General features: G+C 43.7%; 1 protein-coding gene across 2 annotated transcripts in view; it reads right to left on the bottom strand.

Moving 5' to 3' along the window:
* DNAI4 (dynein axonemal intermediate chain 4) overlaps positions 1–19,244 on the bottom strand; it is a 779,679-nt gene that overhangs the window by 605,376 nt on the left and 155,059 nt on the right. For both annotated transcript variants that reach the window (XM_069641948.1, XM_069641947.1), the window contains one exon: positions 14,902–15,089. In XM_069641948.1, coding sequence (XP_069498049.1) covers positions 14,902–15,089 — 188 coding nt within the window. The remainder of the gene's footprint in view (positions 1–14,901; positions 15,090–19,244) is intronic.

The raw sequence follows: 19,244 nt of genomic DNA, 5'->3' as shown, positions 1-19,244 counted from the left end.
TCTGAAGAATTTGGAGCCATCAAGGTAAAACCTCAGAAACCTGTCGCTGAACTGGCAGAGTTCTGAAAGAACACCCGCAGAGAAATACTCCTTTTCATGTGAAAGCTTGATACAACTTTAGGGATGAATCAAGGGTTTGTCCTCAGTACCATCATGTCTTTGGAGAATTTCATGGAATGTCCCTGCATGGAAAGTGCCTGCAGCTCTGACATTTTTCACAAGGACATAATGACCAGGATGAAAATGCAGAGAGGGGAATTTTAGGCCTCTCTTGCTGTCACGCCCCCACCTTACTGCTGGTGTCGCTCCTTTCCATCTTGCCGGGTCTGTTGACGCTTGAAGGATTATTGTCCCCAAGGACCACTACGGCATGATCCACGCCTCTGGGGACCACAGCAGCATTCTCCGTTGTTTCAGTAGGCACTGGACCAGCGTCTGCCTTCCATGCATGCGCAATGCGCATGGCTCGGTCCGTTGCCCGTAGAATTACTTCTTTTGACATCGGGGTTCGGATCACATAAAAAGTGGTCTGCCCGCTACTTCTTGCATTGCAACCTTTTCTGGGATGACGCTAGTTCCTGCTTGCTGCCTGCCCAGTTTCCTTGCTCAGTGCTCCTTGTTTCTAATCCTTATTTTCCGATACACCTAGTCTCGTTGCTTGGCTTCCCCGTATATCCTTTCTAGACCTGGAACCTTCCATGCGTCAACTTGTTTCCTTCTTGATTCTGTATGCTCTCTCCCCCTTGAGGATGGGTTCTTTTCCTCACCTTGGGCTGTCCACGTCCAGTGCTTTCCACTGCCTGGCACCACAATAATCCATGGGTGGTCCTTCCCTGTTATGTTGGGAGAAGGCTTCCAGTTTCTGGCTGAGTTTCCATTCTCAGTCCAGGGACAGGGGGGTCGGCTTTCCTCACTGCACCTCTGCATACCGGATTGGATGCCAGGCTTTCACCTATCCTGGATTGGCAAAGGGACAGAGCAACATGTACGTGGGAATCCCAGGGGGCACAGTTAGTGTGGTGTGGGACCCTCCCCTGTGTGTTGCCCTTTTAACATGGACCATGACTGAGTTATGGCCCAAGCTAATAAAAGGAGCCCCTGCAGACACGCCCACCAGAACGGCTGCAGACTCCCAAGAGGAACGACTGAGTCAATGTCTCATTTATGTAGGCCTGCAGGCCTACACGTGGAGGTACAGGCCAGCATGCCGTGATGCCCTGGGATCCTCGTGCCAGGGCTGTGGCAGAGGTCTGCATGGTCATGGGCATTGCTGGCTGTGCCCCCACCCCCGATGGTGCTGATGTCATATAGCACCATGGGGCCTGCCAGATGTCCAGGACAGGCCCCAACCCTCACAGGCACTGGGCCTGTCGAGTGCCAGTGACCATAGTACTCCGGGGGTTAGCTGGATGTCAATAGCGAGCCACCCACAACAGTTACTGAGGAAAATACCAATCGAGTTATTTTAGTAAGTGTGTGACAGAACATGCATAATGGTTTTGATTTCTGGAAAAAACTGTCTGTACAGTGTCCTAAACAGTGTCCTAAACAGGAAATTGAAGCAGAGCTATTCTGCCAATGAGTGTCTGAGTGTTGAAATATGCAGTACCATTTCATTTCCTTCTTACATATGCCCGCTTTAATTGCATGAAAGGCCATTACAAGTGAGTTCCACTACCCCAGACGGGAGAAGCATTCCACCCAGATAGAGAGAACAGAATTTGTGATTTTCTTTTTGCTAGACTCTTTTTTTTCTGCACCAATTATGATGCCGCTCGCTCCCAAACGACCAGAGGACTGTGCAGAGGACCATGAAAGATTACCTCCTGACTCCCTATTGTGCACCCTGAAAGGTAAGATACTTTTTGAATGTCTAATGGGGTACTTGTGGGTAACTGTTCATCGGGTCTGCACTGCCAATTGTGGGATCAACCTTTTGATATCAGGTCAGTGTGTGTAACATTATTTATTTCCTATTTAATCATCCTCATCATTATTTTATGGATGCCTTTTTTCATCGCTTTACAATGTTCCCCGATAACCTCTTTCCAAGAAAGCTGAAGAAGACATCAAATCCGTTAATGCTTCTCTCCTACAACCGGATGTTAGCGTCCACACTAAGGGCTGTGTAACTCTCCCTGTTCGGAAACCTGGCAACGATACTTATCCCTTTTTGCAAGATTTATATGCAGTTAACGCTGCTGTTTCGGTGACTTTCCCTATAATTTCTAACCTGTGAAGGCATCATGGAGTAAGACACAGACAATAGACTTAACGTTCAAACAAAAGATATTTATTAACTTGAATGTCGGGATGGTTGAAGGCCTAACTTGCCCTATGCAAGGTGTGATTTCCCTACCTGAATAGAACTAAGGAAAGTCTGAGTCAAAGGGTTAAACTTAAAAGTCTGTCTATGTCCAAAACCTATCCTTGCCCTCACAACTAAAGCTAACAAGTGTGTAGGGATGTAAAAGTTAAAAGAAACAGTGTTCAACTCAACGTTCTGAGCTTCTTCCAGCTCACAGCTTTCTTTCAGCTCCCCTTCCCCAAGCATAGGAAAGTTCCACAAAAAAAGTCTCACAGTTTCCCTTTCTCCAGTTCAATGGGATATAGTTCAGAACCAATCCTTGGGGTTCCCTCTACCAGGTTTCAAGTAACACAATCCATAAAAAAGGGTCTTGAGACTCTGTTCCCAAGGCAACAAGTGTGGTCCTTCAGGTCTCAGGGTTCTCTTCCCCAAGACGTCAACTTCACATCTTGCACTTAATTCAGTCTTTCAAAAGGTCTTAATAAAATACTAGGTCAACCTGACCCTCGTACTGGTTTACTTTTCCAGTTTATTTGCAGCGGTTTCATTGGGCTGTTTCACAGCGTCCTTATCTTTCACCATTCAGGGTTCTCTGGCCTAGGCGCAGTTGTGATACTGCACGTTCCACCCATCACAGGTCAAGCAACCAGGATCCCTGGGCTCCTCAGCCAACACATGTTTATTGGCACTTGCTCCTGTGCACCAAGTCACCTTCACTTGATTCCTTCTATTGGCCTGTTGGCTTAGTGTGTAATCTTGCACTCATCAGGCTTCTCTTTTATAGCTTTGTGGCTCTGCCACCACGTGTTACACCACTCTTGCCAAACTGTGGCCTTTCCACACTGCATTCACTCATTAAAGTTCACAGTTTGGCTAACTTTAGTCTTTAAAGCACTTGACTTCAAGGTTTGGGTTAAATCATGACACAGTTTGCTAGCTGTGTGTCAGGTTGGAGAATTGGAGGAAGGTACTGTCCTAGCGCTGATCTACAAGGAATTCCAATAGAACTGCTTTGTTACTTGGAACATGCAGTCCTCTTTCTATTTCCATTAAGTAACTCAAACTTTCCTCCATAAACACTGCGCATGCGCGGAGCGCTGCGCGGTGTGCTAGCTGTGTGTCAGGTGTCCGGTTCCCGGTGAATGGCCTCCAACTACTGGTAGCAAGCCAGATTAATTGCATTTTATGACTATCATTGCTTGCATTTCTTAGAATTTACATGTTGAAAAATGCTCATGACTTTGTAACCGGCATACGTGGAGAACCTGGTGGGACCCTCTTCACTACGTGGCTAAGTACAGAGCCCAACTTTCTGGAGCAGTTGCGAATATTTTTCATTCATTACGGATTTTTGTATTAGTGGAAGTGTTTCCACATTGTCGTTTCCTTCCGCCTTGACTGTGGAGCGGAGTCTCCGTGAGCATCAGCGACTCAGCATCTGGCCATCAGCGTGAGATTACTGCATAATAAGTTTTCTCTTAGTGTGCACAAAGTCATTGATATTTTCGGAGAACTTGGTGAGATACTTACCAAGCACGTGACTGTGACTGCTGAGTGTAATCTCTTTGAGCAGTCGTGTGAAACTACATCTGTTTTCACCATCGTTGCAAGCCGAAGTTCTCTTGGTCCATCCTTTACTCGCGGCTGTGACTGTGGAGATCAGTCTATTTGAACGGCTGCGAGTGTACGTGTGTTTGTTGAAACACGGACTTGATCTGATGAATACTTCTACTGTTTTTCTTTTTTGTTGGCTTGCACTGCACTTGGTTAATCCCTGGTGCAAGTGAGAGGTGTTACATCAGGCTGAAGTGTCTCTGTTCTATTCTTTACTTGCAGCCGTGACTGCAGAGTTTGTCTCTTTGAATGGCCGCGAAGGGCTGTTTGTTTGTTGAATATAGGATTTGAACCAATTTGCATTGTTTTACCTTTTGGTATAATCACTGACTTGCACCATTATTACCAGCCTTTTGGTACAAGTGAGAGGTACTACACGTGTATCATACGTGTTTAGAAGTTTGGTTTTCACAGTGTCAAGCATTCACATCATGGCTAATATTCACTATTCATTGAAATCAGGGATTCCGACTGATTTGAAAATTTCAAGTGCTTCGCTTGTTTTAAAATCCTCACCAATCAGACCATCGCCTGTTAATCCCATGAAACGTAAAATGCATGAGCATATGCGCACAATACAAGAAAAAAAAAATGAGTGATATTCGGGATTTTTGTAAACCAGCAAATAACATGAACAATATTTTGCAGGCTGGGGCTTCCTTACAAAATAATTATAATGCATCACAAGCAACGTGTGTAGATTCTCTTAACACTTCTGTCACTGACACTCAAATGATGTCACTGGATGTTCATCGACTGCCAACTAGCAGCATGGCTCATTTAGTTGGAGTAAGAAGTGAATTGCCACAACCAAGGGAATTATCTTAATCGTTACCCTTGCCCAACCAACCAGCATCAGTGTCTACGCTGTCCATTATTGAGCTTTCATCTCCTACACTTGAAGCGCATATTGATGCCGAACAAGTAAATAATATTATCGGTAATATTTCCATCATTGCATCAACATCCTTTAGAGACTCTGAGATGAACAGTTTGTACCAGTCACCACGTCTTTTTGATAACTCCATTCAGACTGCAGTCACTTTCATCTAGCAGAACAAAGCAGAGATCAGTGAAGAGCAGAAACTGTGATGAGAGTTCCTCAAATATAGAAACACCCATGCAATCACAAACTCCTTTACTGGGAATAACCTTAAAAGCCATGAATATGACCATTGTGACACTCACAAAGCCGTTTGAAACTTTGGACTTCGAGTTGACACAGCAAAATAGACGAGATAAAATCCTGATGTGGATGAGTGAGTTGATCAAAGAAAAGACCCCTCTGAGACAAAGTGGAGGAATTTCAACATTGACTAAACAGGAGCTTGCTCTTGCAGCAAAAGCGCATAGGAGTGTACCGAATAGCTCTTCAGTGAACTGTGTGTACGACAATAGGGTTTTACCTGAGTTTGGGTCCATCATTGATATACAGAGAGGTGCTAAAGACATGACTGGGAGGCATGAGTCTGGTGCAACAGTTGGCCTTCAGGGGCACAGTAATAAGATTAATCTGCCAATTGATCACAAACCTTTAAGTGGTCAACTAGAGGAAGATTCAACAAAAAAGAAGGCACCTGATTCTCTCCTAATCAGACAAAACCCACTGATAAAGAAGGTTCAGAGCCAATACATACATATAATTTGTTCAATGTCAAAATGGGTGGGAAAAAACATGATGTCCCTCTTGTACAACAAAAGAAAACTAAAAACCAAAAGGGGTTGCCACCAAGAGCTCGAACTAGTATAAAACAATTTGTCAAGAGACTAGTACCCAAACACAAATCTGTCCATGCAACTTGTGCGGTAACAACCAAGAATAAAACAGTAAGCACAAAGGAGAGAGATAATCCTATACAAAGTACTACTCAAGTTAAGGATAACTCCCCCTTAAATTATCTGGTTATAGCTATTACAGCCTCACGAGACAGAGTGGCAACAGAATCTGACAAAGCAACCACAATTTCCATAGACAGTGAACCCCAAATGGAAATAGTCCATCAGACTGCTCCCCTAATAAATAAATATGATGAGGAACGTGATGTGATTATGCCTGATATACGTGTCCAAATTGAGAAATCTATTGCTCATTATGTAAAATTACAGCAAACGTTTGCATGTTCAAATGCTACGTTGCACCATATGACTAAAATTGACTAACTCAGTTCTTGGTGGCAGTCAGTACAAGACTTTATTACCTAGTCAAAAGCTAGATCGTGACGCACAAATCTTGTTAGGAAGTACTATTGCCACAGTAAATGGTACTTCGAATCAAGAAGCTAAATCGCAGAACTTGACAGCCATGAAAACTAAAACCACAGGTGACATATCCACCTTAAAGTGTGTAGAGAGTCCAAAAGCACCCATGGGGATGCCATTAGTAAAAAGAGGAACATAGGGTGTAAACATTGGTCTTAGTTATGAGGACCAGCGGGCATTGCTCACAGGAAGGTGCAAGACAGTAAATACTCACACAACAGCTGTTGATATTGCATCAGCACACATACCTAGTGAGGTTGTGGAAAAGGCTGTTGGGGATCACATGAGAGGCCACATTGCTAAGGCAGTAGAGAACTACATGACCTAGCATATGGCTGACAAGCAACTACTTGTAGAGGGAAAAAAGTCTAGCTTCAATACTGGGGCCAAACAAGTACAATTTGAGTCTGAATTCAGACCCTCTAACATCTGTCATGAGACGGATTTAAAAAATAAAACAAATATAAGTAGCTGTGAGACGCGGCCTAAAGTGACCAACACAATAAAAGAAAAATGGGACAACTACCATTGCCTCATTCTCAAATGTCGACCCACACCATTCACAACATATGTTTTAAATAGGACAAGTATTTTGGCCATCTGTGAAGAAGTAGTTAGTCTGCAAGATATTACCTCACTAGATATTGAACAGGTGGAATTTCTCAACGATAATAATTTGTCAATTGTCAGGCTGTGGATACAGTCAAATGTGGTCAGAAATGCCTTGTGGCAGGCATGCATGGAAATTATTGCCCTAGGGTTTGTTCTGGCCCAAGATCCTGGGCCTCATTCCGAGTTGGGCGCAAAGGGATTACCAGCACCAGTAAGGACACCGGTGCCGGTAAACCCTTTGCGCCCAATTCAGAGGTCCCTTAGCGGGTCCCTCCTTTAACGCCTGGTCTGACCAGGCGTTGTGGATGGGACCAGTTAAGGGACTTTGGAGCCAATAACGGTACTGCAATTTGCTGTACCGTTATTTGCTCCTTCCCCATTCCCATTGAGCCCTATGGGGGCTGAAATGGGAATGTGGATTGGTTTTGTCAATGGGGATGTAACGGTCCATCCAAGCTCGGAATGGACCGGTAAATCGCCATTGCACCAACCTGGAGGCTGTACCGGTATGGGAGGCAGCCATGGAGCTAATTGCTCCATGGCTACCACCATACTCGGAATGAGGCCCCCTGTCTTTATTGACGATACTGGTGAACAAAAATTGGTAAGTAAGTTGGTTCCCTTCTCTCAGGACAGACAAAAAACTGTCTTAGAATATGGGGGAGCAAAGAACTCAGAAAAATCAACAAAATATGAGACACAGAGGAAACCCAACGAGGCAAATTTATAACCAAGTGTAGGAATTGAAAAATGTATAATATCACTAATAAGTTGCCATAAAAATCATAAGGATTGGCATATATCAGCATGGGCAGCCCCTAACCTGTATTTATTCATGGCCAAGGTAACATATCCTGGAGGAGCAATAGCTATTATTAACATGTCTCGAAATCCCAAGGGCATAACAGATGATTACTTTTTTTCTGATCTGGAACAATTGATGAACATCATACTAATGACTCCTGAAATTACCAACACCATTTTGACGGGTGATTTAAATATGCAACTGCTACCTCCTAACAATGCAAAGATTAATGTGTCTTGTCAGCGTTGGCTCTCCTTGATGAGAGAAAGAAATCTTAACATGTGTAATGGATCATTGATGGGGACATACCTGCCACTTACACCTGTAAGAGAGGTCAGAGCGGATTATGTACAGTAGTGGTTCAGACCACTACTGTACATTTTTTATGCACAAATGATACAAATCAACAATGTATTTATGTATTTATTTTATTTATTGATTATTTACAAGGCGCTTTGTACAACAGAATTGTGTTTCAAAGCGTCATAAGGCTAAATGGGAAGGGAACAGGGGAAATAAAACAGTGGCAATTCATGTATATAGATACATAGTCACATGAACACTGAGGCATCCTTCCAAATATACCTTACCCAGTCACAAATACACTAACACATCACCATAGTCACACAAACCAAACAAACACACACACACACACACACACCACACACACTTCACATTTCCTGAAAACACAAATGTTCTAGTAAAATTGCATTTAGGTTGTTTGCTATAGTAAAATTGCATTTAGGGTGCCTGTTCTAGCAAAATTGCATTTAGGTTGCCTGTTCTAGCAAAATTGCATTTACGGTGCCTGTTCTAGTAAATTTGCATTTAGGGTGCCTCTTCTAGTAAAACTGCATCTAGGCTGCCTGTTCTAGTAAAACTGCATCTAGGTTGCCTGTTCTAGTAAAACTGCATCTAGGTTGCCTGTACCTGCCCAACAGTTATCAGACAGAGCTCACATATCCTCCCCCGCACTATCAAAGTTGCATTTAGGTGGCCAGCACCCCAAGCTAACCACACTAGCCTATTATGTATCTACCACTATTCTACACAGTTCTACTTAGAACCATCCTCTATTTGACCACCATTCACATCTCAAATTTATCCCAGCCACAGACCCAGCTACCTCACGGAAGTGTACCCCAGGAGCAAACCATCATGGCCACTAATCCTTGCAGCCTCCAACAGCGTAACCTCAGACTACGCGCCAGACTTCCAAGAATGTATGACCCGCTATCTAAGGCCCAACCCGCTTCTAATCACAATAGGCACACCCTGCATACCACCAACACCCCACCACACAGAGATAACATTGGCCAACAAAGACTACAACTCAATAGTCGAATCTTTAGATCGACCTCCCCTCCAAAATGCCAACACAAAATCCAGCCGTCCTTTGCCCCAAATACCCCACCTGGAATAAAAGGTGCCCTAATAAATGCCCGTTCCATGGTAGCCCATGCCACTGAAATAGCGGACATAATCCAAAATGAGAACTTAGATCTCCTGGCCATCACGGAATCCTGGTTTCACCCCGCAGCAGGTCCAGCCATCATGCTAGCCATCCCAGATAATTACACTCTTATACGCATGGATCGCACCTCGTCTAGAGGTGGCGGCCTTGCTATAATTGTCAAAAATCCCCTAGTCCAAAGACTCTGCTCACCCCATAATACAAACTCCTGTGAATCCCTCACAGCTAAACTTAGCATTGCCAACAACCAAACTATCACCATCCACCTGATATACTGTTCACCAGGCCCCCTAGGTTCCTTTGAGGAAGACCTCATGAACCTATTATCTGACAATCTAAAAAGTTCTACCCAATGTCTCATCCTAGGTGACTTCAACCTTGGATTTAATGACCCACATGACTCCAATGCCTTACAAATCAACAGCACCCTTGAGGAACTAGGATTTACCCAAAAGATTACAGATCCCACACATATCAAAGGAAGGACCTACGATTGGATTGCTGAACATAACTGCCCAACCACCATCACTTCTATAATGCCTCAGGTATGGTCCGACCACCACATGGTATCCTTCACCCTAGAAGCCACCACACCCATGAACAACAGCATCCTAGCTCCCACTGCACCTACCAGAAATAAAAAAAACATTACCCCTGAAAACCTTATCCCCCTCATACTCCCCACCTTAATTTCCATCTCAGATCAGTCTGACCCAGCCATCATGGTAGAAAAGTACAATGAAGTGATCCTTGCCTCTCTAGACGCTATTGCACCTCTGAAAATCAGGAAGAGCAAACCCCGCAAACACCTAAATACATGGTTCACACCCCTACTGAAAGACATCAGACAAAAGAAACGTCTAAGTGAAAAAACTTGGAGATCAGAGCCCTCAGACATCAATAAAAATAACCTGAAGAAATTAGCCACCCTCTACAAAAAAGAAATTATCCTTGCAAAACAAACATCCTACAACACCCGTATCACTCAAGCCAAATCCAACACCAAAGAACTGTTCGCCATCCTAAAAGAAGTAGAATCCCCTATCCAAGCTCCCGACTCTTGCCTCAAGGATAAAGACTGGTGCACAGGCATACAAAATGCCCTTGCCAATAAAATAACAATGCTTCAGGCGAAGATCCACAACAAAAAAGCTTCCATAACTATCCCAAATACTGTCAACAGAGGCACCCCCTCCAAGGCTACCACGAACTCATTACCAACTCTGAAATCCACTCCTTCTCCACCCACCCTTGCCACCCCACCTTCTACTTTTGCAAAGTTTCCACTAAAGAAGTCGAGAAAGTCATCCTCACTCTCAAACCTTCCAATTGCCAGGGCAACCCATGTCCAGCCCAAATCATAAAAGACGCTGCCCGTGAACTCTCACCCTTCATCACTAAACTCATAAATGCCTCCATCACTTCAGGCACCATACCCAGCAACCTGAAACACTCCTGGGTCCTTCCCCTCCTCAAAAAGCAAACCCTGGACCCCTCCATCCCAACCAATTACCGCCCCATAACCACTGTGCCGTTCCTACTGAAAATCCTGGACAAAGTAGCTTACCTACAAATCCAGCACCACCTGGAACTAAACCACCTCCTAGGAGTTCGACAGTCCGGCTTCAGACCACATCATGGTACTGAGACTGCACTCCTAGACCTTAAGGCACAAATAGACACACTAAGCGATAAAGGCACGACCTCACTCCTACTACTACTCGACCTCTCTGCTGCATTCGACCTGGTAGACCATGCAATACTTTGCAATCATCTGGTCACGGCAGCCCGCTTCTCCCATGAAGCAGTCGCATGGATCCAGTCCTTCTTAGATAACAGGACAATGCAAGTTTTCTCTCCTCTATTAGCCGCAGACCCCGCACCCATATCATGCGGCGTACCCCAAGGATCATGTGTATCTCCTACCCTTTACAATATTTTCACAAAGCCCCTTTTCGATGATCTAGACGGTCTAGGTATCACCTACACTAACTACACAGATGATACACAGATCCTCATCCGTTTGACGGGAGATTATGACAAGGATTTGGCCTTTGTGAATAGAGTCTACCTCATCATCCAGGCATGGATGGCATCCCACAGTCTATGCCTGAATGATGACAAAACTCAACTCGTCATTCTAGGCACTTCCTCCAACATCAAAAAACTAGGTCCCAACTATGACTCCTTCATAATTGACAATAACATCATTACTGTGGCCAAAGTAGTTAAAACCCTTGGCTTCTACATAGACTCCACGCTTACCTTTGGTAAACAAGTGAATGTCATGGCCTCAGCCACTTCCTACACCTGCAAGTTAATTAGAGCAGCCAAGCCCTTCCTCTCACCTAATAATTGTGTCATTCTAGCAAGGGCACTAATCCTATCGAAACTAGATTACTGCAACGCCCCCTACATAGGCAGTAACAAATACATCACCGCCAAAATACAGACACTTCAAAATAATGCCCTGAGAGCTGCCCTAAACTTCCCTAAAAATGCCCACATATCAGACCTCAGGAGATCTACCAACTGGCTCACCACTAATGACAAAATCCTCCCCAAAACAGCATTCCTTACACACAAATGTCTTAACCACGTAGCCCCGCAATACCTTCTAGACAGATTCACCAGACAAACAGCCTCTCGTCCCCTAAGAAAAGCTAACTCCAACCTTTTGTTAGCACCCAGATTCAAACTCACTAAATCTGGCGGGAGTAGCTTCGCTGCTAAAGCAGCACAATATTGGAACTCCCTTCCCCCTGCTCTAAGGGAAGACCTCCCCTACCGGCAATCCAGATCCAATCTGATCCAATTGCTAAAGGATCATGATGCCTAACCTCACCCTTTTAACATCTAGGATCTCATGTATATTTTGTATATTTGTTCCACCTTATTTATGTCATACCTGCATTCTTGTAAACTTACTGTATATACATCTGGGATTCCTTGATAATACCTGCATTCTTGTAAACTTACTGTATATACATCTGTGATTCTTTGACAATACATATTTACAGCATTGTAACCGTAGCTGTACCCCCATGTTTAATCTGTAACCTGTAAACTAAGTTGAACAACCCTCTTTCTGCTTTCGCACCCAAATACCCCTGGGTCTGGTGCGCAATATAGATATATAAACAAACAAACAAATAATAGAGGTCGCTCTGACTCCTTCTACTATATCACCAGAAGCAAGGTGCGCCCCCCTGGCATTCCTTGGGCTTGCACAAACTCACCATGCAGTCTCTGTGCCGGGAAGCCCATCTTGGAAGCACAATAAAAGTTCCCTATGCGTGTTTCACTCTGCATTATCCAAGTCCTAAACATATTTATCAACAAGATCAGGACTACATTTCTTGTCCTGTCTGGCAGAGGCTGACTAGCAAATCAAGATGGCCTATCCAAGGGCAATGGAAGGGGGCGAGTGACAAAGAATTGGTGACTGAGCAATATTGGCAAGTAAATTGTTAGGATGTGTTTGAAGGGGCATCAAGTATGTGGCGCAAAGGAAGCATGCCAGAGGGTGCTGGGTAAGGAAAATACGGTCAATGAGGCAGAGGTCCAAATCTGAAAAGGTAGATAAGCAGAATGAGTGACTGTTGCTGAGATGTGTGCCTACCCTGCATGGCGCAGCACCAGATTATGGAACTGGCTCAACCTCTTTCTTATTTTTGATGTAATTATGCATATTTGCTTTACGTACATATGTTTCACTTAAGACTTCTCTTTTATTTGGTAAGGTCACTTTGTCATGTGGCATAATGCTTTGAGAGACAGATTTATTGAACGGTGTACTGGTTTAGCCCTTGCATAATAGGTCTGCAGAAAGCATTTTGTTAGTTCTAATAATGACGATGGAAAAGGAGAAGGTGAGGTTTCCTCTGCTATCTACATTTAAAACTGTGGAAGCAAGAATCTATTACTAAAATCCCTGCTTTACACTCTTCACACATTACGTGACCCTGAGCAAATCATTTTTCATCAATGTGCCTTGTTTTCCTTCACTGTCTGCAGGGAACATATCACTCATATGGGTTTATAAACTACACTGTTAGCATTTAAATGAAAATTAAGCATTCATATAATGCGTACTGGTGGAGAGGTAGTATGCCAAGTTAGGTTGTTATGTTGTGGTGGCGGGTGAAGACAGGGGGCCAAGTATGCTTTTGTGTTGTGCAGTGGGGAAGCAGGAAGCAAAGAATGGGTCTTTTGCAATAGCAATGCATGTTTGGCTCCTGGGGCGAAGCCAGACCACCTTACGCAGCTCTACCAGTGAATTCTGTCGTTTATCCACCTCTTTAGATTGGTCTAAAATTAAAGATGGGAAGAGATGTACCCTGCTGTCAAATTGCAAACTGGGACACGAGAAAACCTGGGCGCAAATCCCAGCTTTCCCATTTCAGAAAATGATATTACCTTGTTAAAATCAGTTTACTATGTATGGTATTTGGGGGAGGTTCCCTCAAGCCTGGGGCTCCAAGAAACCACAAACATAAGGGAAAGAGAGGGGAGAGGTAGATATTGAGTTTAGTTATTCTGAAAGTTGGGGCAGCTGTATTGTGGGCTTGGGCCACTGCACCATGGGCCAGAAAATGACACTTGCCCCCAGGCCAAAAACTGTGATTCCTCTCCTGGCTTCATTCCATGACTTCCAGAACGCCCTATCTTCTGCACAAGAGCTTTCCCCTTGCCGCCCCTCAACTACTCCATGTGGAGCTCCACTGGCACTTGCACAACGTAAATGACCCAGAGTCACGACCTCTCCCCGCAATGTACAGTGCTATACAGATTATTGAAGGTAATCTACCACTATTATAGAAAAATCAAATAACTAAAAATAGGTTGACAATGTCAAAGTGGGCCGTTCAGTAACTGCTAAAAATGTTCCAGGATCAAATGCCTCTGTGGTTAATTATAGTGCATACATTCATAATTGTTTATTTGTAGCTATCGTTCCCTCCCATACCTTTACATTTTGTTTTGTTGTGTTGTTTTTTTTAAATGTTAATGAAAACTGTGTGTCTGCCTTCAATCGTGATTTGGCATGCCTCCCACCAGCTCCACCAGTTCCTATTGATTTTAACATCCTTTGGCACGAATGGCATGGTGGTATAGTTTTAGTTTTGGCTATTGAGCAGAAATGATTGCATTGAGTACAGCTAGGAGGGTGACGACATATGAAGAGGGATACACAGCCTGTGGGTGTTGTTTGGTTATTTAGCCATGTTTATCCCTATGGCCATTCCTACCCACTGCCTGGCCGTCCCCATCCAAAACACATCCTCTTGAGTTCTCCTTCAGCCTACTCTGTCAAGCAGTAGCATCAAACTTTGGCCTGCCAGTGATATTTGTAAGCAGTCTACTGAGAGTTAATGGCTAGGTTGCACTACTGGTGTAATAATAATGTCTTAACCAAGTGTGCCTTCTGCTATGTGATTTATATCTGTTCCTTGCACAGATATGCTGTTCAAAACAAGTATTGCCAAAGTCAACCATTTTGGCTGGTGTGTTGGATAGACATTTTACAGGCACTGCTATCATATGACCAGCTAATTACACCATTTTCCATCATATGAACTGGTAGTACCATTATGACAGGGCCTGGCAAATTCTTATGCCATGCCTACACAAAAGCCAAACGCGTTGGCTTTGCAAACGCTTGGTATGTTTGTTTTTATGTCTTGCACGATAAATATCATCAACCTAATTTAAAACACAATTTAGCACAAACCTCTGAACCTGCATGGAAAATGCACATAACTAAACGTGACGTGGGTGATGCCAGAGTAACCCCTTACATGATTACCACTTTTGTTTCCAACATACCTTGTAAAGGGCCCCATAAAACTAGCTGTGACTCCAGTCTGCAAGGAGATAGATGATAGGAGATCGACTGAGGCCATTCCAGAAGCATCCTGGGAAGCAAATATTTTACTTTGCTTGGTTTGAGCAGCACCTGGCTCCAGCTGAAACAGTGGGTGAGGTGTAACATCGAATCCTTGGTCATCGTAAACCTGAAAGTACACAGGCAATACAGTAAAGTAGCAGATCGCCGTGAATTTAAAGCCCACTACTTTTGCAGTACATTTAATAGTTACTCCCATGGATTGTCAAACAGAGCTCTACTTCTGTGCCAACTGCTGTAAAAACATTATCCATTTAATGAAATAAAGCTTGAAGAGTATTTATGAAATATATTATAAATACAAACTTCTCATTGACAGCAAACATAACAGCAGATGCTTGAAGATATCGCCTCTTGCTCTCACCATTTCTCCCATCATTCTTGCAGGAATGGTTCAGAGGGCCCGGGTGTCAAAGAGCGCCTCTCACTGTCCAACAGGGTCGGTCTGGGGCATAAAATCAGCTCGGGCACCAACGGAAAAAGTGACCCACAGTGGCAAATAGAGTGTATAAGTACAGAGCTAAGGGGTCCTCTTTTTTAGGGGGCTATGTAGAAAAGGACCCTAATACAACAGTATATAGCAAAGGTTCCACAAAATAGCTACCCTCCTTCACAAACACCACTATAGTGAGATGTTCTCATTATTTTTAAAGTAAACTCATCACATTCACTATTTTTCTTTCAGATCGGATTAAATGCCACTCAATGGCTACTTTTGGTCGTTGGTATGAAAACATTTGAATCCTCACACACCTACAAAGAAATTGAAGGTTAGTGAAGTTTTCCACCGCACTGAGAATAGAGAGTATATGCTCGTTCTTTATATTGTTACAAACACATTTTTTATTTTTAACTTTTAGAGCTTGGCCATCAGATGACCTCTATACATTGTGCTGATTTTTGGCTAGCCTGTGCCATAACACAGTGTCCTGAAGACCGGCTCAACAGATTACGGAAATTAGATTCAATCAATTACGTTTTTTAGTTTTGAGATCCAGAAACACAACTATGTGTCGACCAACTTAAGGAAAAATAACATAGAGGGGTTTTTCTTCATCAAATGTATCCCTCACGTCCTTACTAACCTCACACATTGGTTAAGATGATTAAATCTAATTTAGATATATCCTTATTTTATCATCTTTTAACCAATTGATGCTCGTTGAAAATGTCAAATCATGCATTGTTTTTTGAAGATATTTTATTTTTTGTTTGTATATATTTGGTGTATAAAGATTCAAATATGTACATTTTGAAAAATGTTCTGTCTAAATGAAATATGACAGCTCTTGATCGGTGTTAAGTGTGGACTCTCACACCTGGTGTTTGTGAAGGAGGGTAGCTGTATTGTGGCACCTTTGCTATATACCACAGTGGCATATGACAATTGGTTCCTTTTAGGACTGACTGCCAGGGACATCATTTCACCAAAATGCCTGGGGTCGCGGAAGTGACATCACACAGCCCTTGACCTCTGATGACATCACAGGAAGTGATGTCATTTGCCACCACTCCAAAGTGACAACACAGGAAGTGATGAATCACGACCTTTCACCCCTTGACAAAACAGGAAGTGGCATCACATAGCATTGTTCCCAAGTATTGTGAGAAACCTGAAGGTGTCTCACTGACTAGTCCCCGGGGATCTGTCATCCAGTTGGCCAGGACACGGCCATCGCTATTGGATCCAGTTCCTGGGAGAGGACCAGTGAGGGAGGACCACCTGGATGGGGGGTCCTTGGGGAGTGGAAGTGGGACACCGATGGATGAGATGCGAGATCCACCTTCTTGTACCTTCTCCCATCCTAGCCCATAGGATGCTCAAACACTCTACCCCCCTTTCTGACACGAACATGTTGGCACACCACAATAGATGATGGACAAACATCAGAGCCGTTTACCTGCTATGTCTCAAAGCCAGGGGCAGGTAAAGTCAAGCAATTGACCAGAATCACATACAGCAGACATCCCTTTCCCTTACCCACGGGGATAAAAGGTGGAGCACAAGAGCATAATACGAGCAAGGCAGACCGCACAACAAGAGAGCTAACTCAGCACTGCAGTTCAAGAGGAGGAAAAAGACGGTGCAAACGTAGAGGGTGACAAGGAGAGAAGTGACCTTGCCCTTTCCGAGCCAGGCCTGTGAAACCTCCACAGAAGTAACTGTAAGACCGCGAACAATAACCAGCGTGTGTTGCAGCAGATGTCACGGTACACAAGGCCCTCCTCTGCTGATAACCAAGCTGAGGGGAGACGCTTGCCACAGTGGTACCAGCCTTGACTCCAGAGACAAGAAAAATCCAAGCAGTTCATCACAGCTGGTGAGTCGAGGGGAGAGTGATAAGAAACCAACCTGTAGCAAAACGGCTAATTGAAGAAAGTATAAAGAACTATTTGTTTTATACAAGAGGGGGAAACCAGCTACAGAGGAATCAGATACCACGTGGGTGTTCACTTGGAAATCACTGGGCAATTATCCTATGGTTGAAACTACCGTTACCAGAAGGCCTTGGGAACGGTTCGGGAAGAGGGTCAAAGTGGTGATACGGGGGTCTAGTAAAATCCTCTGTACAGTCGAAGTCTTTGACCGATAAATGAAGTTAAAGCTAAGGGAAGTGAATCCTGTATGGTAAGAACTGTTTAAGGAAATGTGTAAATTGAAAAGTTGGCAAGAGTGAACCTGATGGAGGGATGCCGATGAACAGGGGGCAAAGTCTGAAGTCCCAATGTATAGTGTGTTGACAAGAGTGAACCCGCCAGAGGGTTGTCCACAGTGAACTCTTTAAAGATATTAAGATTCGTGAATGCCACAGAGAAGAGATTGTGCTGAAAGCCGTAGTGAACCCGACGGATGGGAGGCGGACATTCGAGAGGGGCCGGAGCCCGGAAGAGGGGGATGCAGAGGTGAAAAGACATCACCCAACGTGCAAGCAGACAGGAACTTTTGTTTATTATTTTGGAACACATCACATCATGTGAGGCAAGAGACTTTTTGTAGAAAAGAGACTTAACCACCAAAGGCTCTGATAGTTGAAAGCAGAACTGTTAGCTCATGCTGGGAAAGCACAAGCGTGTGCTGTGCTCCATAGTCCTACCTTGACCCGTGCTCAAAACATGGGGAAGGGGGAACCCAACTACTGCATCCTGACTTATTATTTGCGAACACTTCTTTCATTCATGTGAACCCTATCCCACACTCTGTTTGTATTTAGTGGCAATAGGTTTTTCTTAGTATAGGCCATTTTATTTGACAAGACGTCACTAGGACTGCCTCATTATTATTTGATGGTCCTAGTTTGCTCCCATCTTAGATTTAGGTTTAGATTGGGTGTTTTCCAACCCGCATATACAGATTAATAAACACCCTTGAACTGTGATCACTTGTATGTGACTTTACTGTTACCACCATGATTTCCTTACAGTACACTACGAAATATATGGTTACGATATCACTCTAATGTCTTATACATTTCATACAAGGATGGATCACCATATGTATAGTTAATATCAGTGTGTATGGGCCCATATTACTAAATTACTGTGAATGCAAGCAGACGTCCGAGGCCAAATGATAATTATGTGTTATTATATAGCACTTAGCTTAAGCACTTTATATAGAACAAATATACATACAACATCACCCAACCTGTGTTTGTACTCATTTATCAACCTCAGAAGTATGAATGGGTAAGTCGGCCTTGCAGGGATTCGAACCTGCAAGCTGCAGATCACACACACATTGCAGCAGCGAACGCTCAACCCACTGAACTATCTTACCAGCTCTCGCAATTTTACCGGCTATAGTAAAATTAAGTAAAATTAGCAATTGCATGTCTGAATGGTCTCAAAGTCAGAAAGCAAATAACACTCTGTAGTGGATAACATTAAACTGGTAACTGAGATTTAACAGCAGGCCAGTGCATCTGCAGGTCTGGTGCAAGGTTTGCCACATGTCAATCCTACGCGGATCTACTTTTCAGCTTCAGAGGATCGCAAAATACATACCATTGGGAGGGGTCAGAACTGCGTAAGAATTTAGAGTAGCGAAGGGAAAGCAGCACACTCACCCAGCATCCCGTACTCCTAGCACTCGTTACCTCATACATGCAAACAAACATTCTAGACAGCATTCCATGAATATAGGAAATATAGACACATTACAGCAAAGCATTAATTGTGGACAATGAAATCAAAGGCCACTTTATGTGCTATGGTCTGTTACGAGGGAGAGGGAGGACCGCAAAGGGTTAAGTTATGTGTGAGG

Source organism: Ambystoma mexicanum, chromosome 1q, assembly GCF_040938575.1.
Source record: "Ambystoma mexicanum isolate Mex_15411 chromosome 1q, UKY_AmexF1_1, whole genome shotgun sequence".
Lineage (NCBI taxonomy): Eukaryota > Metazoa > Chordata > Amphibia > Caudata > Ambystomatidae > Ambystoma > Ambystoma mexicanum.
The sequence above is the reverse complement of the archived record's forward strand: the minus strand, read 5'-3'. Positions and strand labels throughout refer to the sequence as shown.